General features: G+C 43.4%; 2 protein-coding genes across 3 annotated transcripts in view; both read right to left on the bottom strand.

Annotated features, from left to right (window-relative positions):
- Positions 1-10,019, bottom strand: part of mgat5 (alpha-1,6-mannosylglycoprotein 6-beta-N-acetylglucosaminyltransferase) — a 77,468-nt gene that overhangs the window by 3,776 nt on the left and 63,673 nt on the right. For both annotated transcript variants that reach the window (XM_052052639.1, XM_052052630.1), the window contains 5 exons: positions 7,786-7,935; positions 1,633-1,779; positions 1,433-1,549; positions 295-369; positions 10-167 (listed from right to left, as the gene is read on the bottom strand). In XM_052052639.1, coding sequence (XP_051908599.1) covers positions 10-167; positions 295-369; positions 1,433-1,549; positions 1,633-1,779; positions 7,786-7,935 — 647 coding nt within the window. The remainder of the gene's footprint in view (positions 1-9; positions 168-294; positions 370-1,432; positions 1,550-1,632; positions 1,780-7,785; positions 7,936-10,019) is intronic.
- The window catches only part of xkr6a (XK, Kell blood group complex subunit-related family, member 6a), a 109,350-nt gene continuing 103,675 nt past the window's right edge, over positions 4,345-10,019 (bottom strand). The window contains exon 5 of the transcript XR_007960077.1: positions 4,345-5,879. The gene's annotated coding sequence lies outside the window, so the exon portion shown is untranslated. The remainder of the gene's footprint in view (positions 5,880-10,019) is intronic.

Raw genomic sequence — 10,019 nt, 5'->3', positions numbered from 1 at the left:
GTACGCCACCTGGCCAGGTCCTTGTCCTTGTTGAGGTGTTGAAAGAAGGACGGCTCGCAGATGAGCTGCTCTCCCTGACACACCTGCTTACAGGAGCGTCCTGGCTCGGCCATTTTCACCTGCAGCGCGCTGAGTGGAGGCCACATCACCTGACCGTGACAGAAATCCTGACGACATGACACGTCACAACATCACGCATCTGCACGGTCCAGCCTCATATGTGCCCCATCAATCCAAGCGAAATCAAGTTTGCGATTTGCTTACGCAAATGCGGCGGGGAATCCAGTAATGTACCTGGTTTTCAATGAAGGCATTGACTCTCTGTAGCATCCCCTCACAGGTGAACTCAAATGGCAAATAAGGCTCAATCTGCTCACACAAACACAGACATATAATACTGCCACATGATTACAACTGGGATACGGTTCCAACGCAAAAGGCGGAAGTAACTCATGTGCGAGGCTCATCACCACTGTTGTGTGTTGTGTTTTTGGAATGGGTCCCACCGACCGCAAGGCGTATTTCACAATACAAGGCCTTATTAATATAAATCAGCATGTATCGTATAACGACTCGAGGAAATGACCACCCGGTCTGCTCGGCTAAGCACGGGCAATATTGGCGTAACACATGCTGTATGTGGGCGGTAAATTCCAAAAGAGAGGCCGAGTCTATGAATAAGATTTCCTGTAACTGGCGACTGTCGTGTTGTGGTCAGGTGCACTCACATTAGCATGAGCTAGCGGGATACAGGTGCTCCTGTGACAAAAATCCCAGGGCCAAGCCAGTTCCCGTCAAGAAAACGCGTTCAGTTCACCACCACGTGGTTTGTTATGGTAAAACTCAATGTGGCCAGCGTAGAATCGACTGTAAATCAGTATGCCATCGAGTACATTGTGTGACACTTTTAGGTATCATCCCACATACCACTGACGTTAAGAGACGTGTGCATGTTAAATTGCTCCATGTACAGCACTTTGTATGCAGCGATGGCTGTTTGAAAGTGCTCTAGAAATACTGTTGACTTGACGTTGGGTGCTTTTGTTAATGGAATCAAAGAAAACTGTGGAGCAGATTGAAATCAACTGAACCGTAGTGCAATTGGGCTTTTTGAGCAGGGCAGATTGACAAATGAGGCTTTTTTGTTTCTGCACCACCAAATCATCCGCGACAAATTCAGTGACCTCGTGTTGGGTGGTGGATGAGGAAAGACGGATGCGAAGGCAAGCTGGAGTCTGGTTGACTCTGGGATCACGATGCATATAAGGCTCTCACAAATAAACAAAGCCGTTGTTCCTCATCTTACAAAGCACAATGAAGCAGCAGCAGCAACAGCAGCCGCAGATTTAAGACCTGATGTATTTCCATCTAGGGTTGCTCGATTAAATGCCAATTCAAACAAAAGGACTCATGGAGCATTGGATGCGTTTACCTTCTGGCTGAGGATGGAGCGGATTGCTCTCTCGACTTCGGCGGAATTATCGATATCAACAGTCCACACGTGGGGTTGACCAATATAAACCTCAGCGTACGGATGCTGAGATGTCAGCTGCACACATGGAGGCAAAGAGCGCGTAGGAGGTTGGAACACGTTCGTGAAATGGGGAATTTGAAGTCTGTACAAAGTGTCACCTCTCTCAGGGTGGGCTTTCCCTTGAAGAAATCGGTATTCTTGCTGCTTTTTGGTGGGTTGAACTTTGGGTTGAGGAATGCGCAGCCATTGGCGATGGCCTCCAGGGGGGCAGGACCCTCGTAGGGAAAAGACAGACCCACAAACAACTGCAACAGAGGAAAAATGGCAAGAACGTTCAGGTTAGGAGATAACCACGTGCAGCGCTAGAAAGAAAAAAAAAAACCCCACAGGCATGCAACAGCCCTTGATTGAACAAACACGAAAAGATGAGCTTTCCCACACACAATGCCACCTTAAGTCACTTTTTTTTTCATTCGTTCACTTGTGCACCACTTAACGGATTCAAACCGCCAAACAAAATGCAAACATCAGAAAAGGTTTTTTTTGGTTTCGTTTTCTTTCCAAGATGGTATCAAAGGCAGTGCCTCAAAGCACTTAGTATGCATCCAATGGTATTGTTCTGTTCCGCCTATCCTTGATGCAACTCGTAGTGGTCATATTTGCAAGGCATTGAGAGATTGCCACAACTTGCTGATCTGACATTGCTCTCAAATCAACAATCTTTGTAGTCTCTCTCAGTTTTCACTAACCACTTCCGAAGAGAATTAGGATTTCTTAATTCAAGATGGGGCGGCCCTGTGGTTAGCGCATCGACCTCACAGTGCAGAGGTGCAGGGTTCGATCCCTGGTTCGGCCTTCCTGCATGGGTTTTCTCCACGTACTCCGGTTTCCCACGACATTCCAAAAACATGCACAGGCTGATTCAACACTCTAAATCAGGGGTGCCCATTACGCCGATCGACTGGTTGATCGCGAGGGGTGTAGAGAAGAAAAAAAACACAAACAACCATTTGTGTGTCTTTGTGAATGTTAGTACAGTAATACATTTTTTGTGTTAGCATACACTGCACCCTAATTATCCTATCAGTCTCATTTTCACAAAAAGTATAAAAATCAAATAAAGCAGGTATATCTTTAACTTACGGTCTTGCGTGACCTGTGTCACTGGAAATTGGTAGCACTCAGCAGTGTGCAATTGCAATGGGTCGATCGCGCGAGGTTGGTTGATCGAAAAGTCGATCTTCGGTCCAAAAACTTTGGGCACCCCTGCTCTAAATTGTTACTTGGTGTGAGTGAGAGCGCGGATGGTTGTTCGTCTGTGTTTGCCCTGCGATTGGCTGGTAACCGGTTTAGGGTGTCCCCCGCCTACTGCCCGAAGACAGCTGGGATCGGCTCCAGCACCCCCCGCGACCCTTGTGAGGATTAAGCGGATCGGAAAATGAATGAATGAATAATTCAAGATGGGGACAAACAGAAGAAAATACCAGCAACTAAAAATACCAGCTGTGTCTAAGTTAACACCAACTGCCAGTGAATCAAACACAGCCAGCTCGCAGCGATGAAAGCTATTGGTCAGAAAATTCATTCGCCATGTGCGAGAAGCCTCTTTGGTATTTGCTCGTGTGTGCGGAAAAAAAAAGCCGCTGAGGTTCGCTGAAGCAAATACAGTTGATGAAGGGCATTCTGCAGAAAACAAGCAAGATCCTGACCTACGGCAACATTCCAAGTGCTGTAACTTTCACATCCTGGTTTGAGAATGGCTCTACTTCTTCATACTGATGGGGTGATGAGGCATTGGAAAATTAAAAAACTGAAAATGGATTTTCTAAGATGTGGACTGTAGACATGTTCGTCTGATATTGAAGATTCTCGCTGTCAGACGAGCATAGATTATGTGGCCGGAAATAAATTGAGTTACAGTGAATCAGCGTTCATCACGGAGGACAAGTTGCAAAGTCACTTGCAATATTGGAAAATCTGCACGACAGGGAGACCAGATAGTAGAATCATTAAGAAAAATAGTTTTACCCTTTCTCACTCACTCACTCACTCACTCACTCACTCACTCACTCACTCACTCACTCACTCACTCACTCACTCACTCACTCACGCACACACACAGGGATGTACGCATTTAAACGTGTTCAAATTCAACTTGACTGAACACAAGTTTTCCATATATTGTAAATGGATTTGAAAAAAAAAAGCCAAGGATAACATGTATAGAAAACATTGCACCTACTGTGGTGTTTGAGTACATGCATGTGCCTTTAAGGAGATGGCGGGGCCTGGTGGGTTGCAATGTGATGTCGGTCAGTCGTCGTGTGAGTGTCCGAGTGAGAGCAGTGGTCAGCAGCAGCTTCTGCGTGACTTGTGCTCACTGTGTTCTGAAATGGCTGCAAAAGTGTGTTGGTGACCATGGCTCTCTGGGGATTACAATCAGTATACTTAAAAGACCGCTTAAAGAAATAGTGAAGTTAGCTGCTTATATGTACTGGCATGACACATGATCAACACCGTTTCCCATTGTAACAGCTTTTGGGCATGAAATATTTTTGTCTTCTATGATGTCAAGGGTTAAACTGTAAAAAGCCCAACACAAACGATCAGGGACAACAAAAGTGATTCCTTTCTTCTGTACCGGTATATGGCGTACAATCGGTAGACTGACACAGCAACCGATCCCATTGTTAATATGATGTCTCACTTGAGACATCAGCAGCATCTTGAAAAGCTGTGCATGTGAACATCGAACGACTGGTGAGAGCATGGTTGCGCTGGCCACGGACGTTGGCGGCGGCGGCAGCGTTCTCATTGAGGGCAATGCACACGCAGTGAAATTGATATGATACTGCCCGTTTTTTTTCTCCCCCAAATGAGGGAATTCTTTGTGGCTACGCAGGTCTTTAATCTCTGAAGTAAACAAATGTGTATCCCATTTCACTGGGGAAAACCATTTAAAAATGTAATTGAGTTAGATTTCAGGTCGATTCAAGCTAGAATTGGCATGGTGATTCCACAGTGAGCCTAATTATTATTTTTTTTTAGCACGCCACGACATCTAAATATGTCTTTGGGAGTGAATGAGTTAACCGTGTCACGCTGGGCATACTGTTGTAGGGTCGATTTCATTTTATACTGTTTTTTTTCCCCTTTCTTTTTAGTGTTCAATGTAATTCCATCGAGATCTTAAATTGAAATCCATTCACATTTATTTTCTATATTTTTTTAAAAAAGAAAACAGGGAACCTATAACTCAAAAACCGAGACCAGTTTCGTATTCCGCGCCCAAAATGGAGTTAAAAACAGTTGTCAGACCCAACTAAAAATAAAAATAAAATACATGTCTTCCACACTGATACGCTGAACAGTTTTTTACTTTAATCTTTTTAAACAAACCGTGACTTTGGGTTGAGTGTAAAATAGTGACATCCAAGTTAATTCCTGCTCAGCATTAATCTAAACTTATCATGAGCATATGAGAGGGTTGACAGAGAAACAGTTCACCGAGACAAACATTCTGTCAGCCATGCGTGCCTTTTCATTGCTGATAGTTAAAACTACAATTAACTAGTTTTTTTCCCCACTTTTTGTGACTTGTTCTGTTAATTGGTGTACCGTGACATTTTTTGCAGATGAGAAATACGCGCCTGGTCTCATTAAAGGTTGGGAAACAAGTCTGTGAAACAGTATCCATCCAGTCATAAATTCTAACACCAAGCTTTGGAGATGTCTTATTTTCAACAATTTCTACAACTGTTTAACTTTTACCAGTCAATACAACATATTATTATCATGAACGGGTCTCATTTTTAGTGCCTTGATACCGCAGGTCAATGTTTAATTTTGTATATGTATTGAAGTAATAGGGAGCTATAAGTTATATGTAACTATTTGATGGGTGACCCGGTGGTCCAGTGGTTAGCGCATTGACCTCACAGTGCAGAGGTCATGGGTTCGATCCTGGCTCCGGCCTTCCCATGTAGGGTTTGCATGTTCTCCCCGAGCCCGCGTGGGTTTTCTCCGGGTACTCCGGTTTCTTCCCACATTCCAAAAATGTGCATGGCAGGCTGATTAAACACTCTAAATCAGGTGTGTCAAACTAATTTTTGTTGCGGGCCACATTGTAGTTACGATTTCCCTTGGAGGGCTGTTATGAATTTTGGGAAAATGTTTCATCCCCTCCACATATTATATACACAGCCCGCAACAAATTTATGAATAACTAGTTTTAAAATCAGAAATCAAGAATAATGACTGTTGTTGTGGATTACATATGACAATTTGAAATTTTGGTACAGACTTTAGCAAACATCTTGGAACTTGACATGCTTGATTTGCTTTCGCGGGTCACATAAAATGATGTGGTGGGCCAGATCTGGTCCCCGGGCCTTAACTTTGACACCTGTGCTCTAAATTGTCCCTTGGTGTGAGTGTGAGTGCGCATGGTTGTTCGTCACTGTGTGCCCTGCGATTGGCTGGCAACCGGTTCAGGGTGTCCCCCGCCTACTGCCCGAAGACCAGTACCCCACGCAATCCTTGTGTGGATAAAGCGGTTCAGAAAATGGATTTGTTGTACATGACATCTTTAGTTTTACAAAGAGGACCTAGAACTTAAGACATTTTTGTTTTAATGTTATCTCTATCTGGCTTCCAATAGAGCTCAGCATTAATGATCATGATATGCTCCGTTTTACAAGACCAACGGGATTTCGGAAAAAGATATAACGAAAAAAATACAGCGGGGGAGCAGCGGAAATGAAATGTTGTTTCAAATATGAAAATTGTTTTTAACGGTTCCTTCATATCTTTCGATTTGGCAAAGATCATTGGTGCCAATACTTATCCAGACGTGTAAGTGCTGCACTGATAACACACCCGAGTTGGCATGTTACAGCTTGTTGAGCTTGTTGAGGCAAATGCGATTCTGGCGTCATTTCAGACAACAGCTATAAAGCAGCTTTCTAACAATAGGTGGCAGCAAAGCACACCACTTTGCTACATGCAAGATATGTTGTGCAAGTGCGGGCAAAAGCTCTTCAACCTTGAGGAACAATCAACCTCTATTTATAGGGACGAAAGAGGGGACGGGAACAAAGAGTACCTGAGAGAGATTGAGAGCGCTACTGGAGCTGACACCAGTGAAGGCGCGCATGCTGAAATATTCAAAGGCAGGCGCGATGGACTCCCGTGCGATTAGGTCTATAGCGCTGAATGATGAATGACAGCAAGTGTTCTGTTGTTGCCGAACAATAAACCTGACCTTTGGGGTAGAAAATGGCATCACTTTCTGATCTTATTGTGACATTTGTGCAAAATGTTAAGATGAATGCTGTTAAATTCACCAATTATGGCCACAGACATGTTTGGTCAAGTCTTGACCTTTAAATAAATTTTAATGGCCCCGTCGTCATGTCGTGACTTCCACTGGGACTCGACCTAAATATAAATATTTAAAAAACGGACTAAATTCACAACAGCGGCATCCATGGAGATGGATTTTGCTGCTATGACAAATAGTCCAACATACATGAAGAACATAAACTGGACTGATAACTTGAGGACAACTCAGGTGAGATAATAGGACAGACACAGAGCTGAGCACACCCATAACCAAATGTAAATATTAAAGCGCTAGATGGGACCATATACTTCACGGAAGAACGTCCCCGATGGAAATGTTATGGCACCACTGAAGTTTCAACCCCATGAGGCCAATTAGTTCAGGCAGGAAAGTCAAGTCAAGTCAACAGTATTTGTAGAGCACTTTCAAACAGGCATCGCTGCATACAAAGTGCTGTACATGGAGCAATTTAACATGCGGAAAGATGAGGAAAACACTTCCTCTTTCCCTTTTAATAATATAGTCGCGAACATTCAGTTCAGACACAATATGTTTAGTTTTTTTTTTTGCACAGTGAAGCGTGCATTTGATGCTAACAAATGGCAGTATCAGAGATGAGAGTGGCTAGTGATGAAAAAAGCGGAAGGGGGCGGGTCCGGGTTGGGGTGGGGGCGGGGCCTCTTACAAAAGTGGCACTAAACATGCTGAAGATGTGATAAAAAACGGGATTCAAAATGGATGCTTGCAAAGGTTACTTGTAAACATTACAAGCCCCGAATCTGCCGAAGACAAGCCCAGAACCCTCCCCCACCCCCGCCAGAATTTTTTACGGATTTGGAACAATATAAAATAGGTCCATTTTGTCTAGGAAAAAAAAAAAGCGGAATTCCACCAAAAAAGCGTAAAAATCTCATCCCTGCAGTATTTTTTTTTTTTTTTTTGGTGAAAGAGAGACGGGTGAGCTCACCTTAGTTTCTCGGAGGAGAAACTGCAAGTCTCGTCCACTCAAGATGCCATGGTTCCTCACGTAGCTTGGGAGGTGGACAGTGCTGGTGCCATGCACAGTGCCGTGTACCTCCATGTAGCTGTGTATGATGTCAAGGTATTTTTTCTTGTCCTATGACAGAAAGGGTTGGGGGGGGAGAGTGTTCATTCAGGACATGTCAAGCTAACTAAAATCTATACTTCATTTCATGCTGACCAATGCAACAGTATTTCTATTAAAAAGACTTGGAATCCTCCTTTACAACAGTCAAAGAAAGTGAAAGCGAATTCAAATACATACGTACAACAAACTGCACTACGATAGAGTCACATACACAGATTGTATATTACTTAGGAGCATATAAAAAGTTAATAACGGATTAGAACCAGGTGCAGTGATCAAGGACAGTAACTCTCACTAACTTTTTAAACAATGACATTGGGATGAATGAGGTGAGTTTTATTATTTGCTGCATGTCTTGTCATCTGCGGCAGAAAATTGAAAACAAGTTCGACTAACTGCAGCGCAGACTTTGGCATGGACGAGGTTAATAAAATAGCTGTAAGAGTGTTGATGTGAGAGGTGGTATTGATAGTGAGCAGAGTGGAGATATGGTGGCGTCTTGCCAATGACTGTTCACAGCGACAATACACGGACCAGTGAATTTGTCAGCCCAAGGGAAGCGAGGACCAATTCACCAGGGTGTTCAGTTCACAGTGGTGGGTGTTACAAAGGGAGCTCTGGTGACAATGGACGGCAACACCGTATGGTACGGTATGCCGCTGGGCTTGTGCAGGAGGCTTTTTGAAGCGTATCTATATCTATGTAGTTCATCACTGTAATCTTGGATTGGGAGGTGAGTCGTTTTGGCAAGAAGCAATTTAGAAGAACGTTTGTGAAGATTTACTTCAGTAGAGGGAAGTCTGGGCTTCCCTTCTAAAAGCTGTTGCCTCCGCGACTCGACCTCGGATAAGCGAGAGAAGGTACACATCACAACAGATGCAGCACTGTACCGTCTGTTGAGCTTTCGTTCTGTTTTTTCTTTACTCTTTAAGACCCAAAGATACTTGAACTCCTTCACCTGAGGCAGGATCTCATCCAAGACCTCGATATTCCACTGAGAATGGAAGATCAATGCTTAATGAAGTTAAGAGAATCACATCGTCTGCAAAAAGCAGAGATGAAATACTGACACCATCAAATCAGATCCATCTCAGCTGTGCCTAGTAATTCTGACGATAAATTCTGCCGTTGTATCATTTTTGCACTACAGTACTGCGTCTTTTTACAAACTTGGCCAGTAAAGACGGTTCTGATTACGTCAAAGGTTATTGAGAGAGTCAGTGACAAATAAAAACAATGGAAAAGTGGTGCTTTTCAAGGATTTAGTGCTGGTACGGTCTGAGATATGCCATTCCAGTTTTCCATGCTGGCCATGTTTGATACTGTGCATTTTGGCCATCAGGTAGCAACCCCAACTTATATGCAGCGGTTTTTGAAAAAATTATGGTCATACCTGTACCATGCAAAATGTCAAAAACTTATCACATGTCAAAAGCACAATCTGTTTCAATTCTGGCAAATTGCCTCTCCGGTAGTGATGGACAAACGAAGCTTCATTAAGCATTTGTGATTTTTTTTTTTTACCCCTCTGGATGGCACTCTTGGTTTAAAGATGCACAGTAAATTTAATACATTTACATTACATTGGCCTTAATCTTTAAACCAAGAGCACTATCTAGACAAAAATAGACCAATTTCACTACTCTCCGCTATGAACTCGGGTGAAGATCAAAGGGTAATTTTCTCCATCACAACAGTATGCATCAAAGGGGTATTTATGAGTGTGTGTGACTTGATATTCACAGCCATAACAGAACGTTGATTGATTACCTATAACTTGAAGACTTGCGGAGCAGCTATGCCTCACTTTTGCTAAAAACTGCCAAGGTTGAAATTTACATACAAGCTGACTAACCACATCAAGCAGAATTTTTTTTAAAAAAGTGACTTCCATCACATTTGCCTGCCCTCGTCTGTGTGTGCCTCAGGGCTTGGAGCTCAAATTTCAAGTAGGCACTCGTCAGTTTCCCAGTGGGCAAAGCTCTCAGATGTCTCCAGCCATCTTGCTGTAACTAAAGCAGGCAGGTGTGTGTGTGTGTGTGTGTGTGTGTGTGTGTGTGAGTGTGTGTGTGTGTGTGTGTGTGTGTGTGTGT

Source organism: Hippocampus zosterae, chromosome 2 (assembly GCF_025434085.1).
Source record: "Hippocampus zosterae strain Florida chromosome 2, ASM2543408v3, whole genome shotgun sequence".
NCBI lineage: Eukaryota > Metazoa > Chordata > Actinopteri > Syngnathiformes > Syngnathidae > Hippocampus > Hippocampus zosterae.
This window is presented reverse-complemented; position numbering and strand designations above follow the sequence as displayed.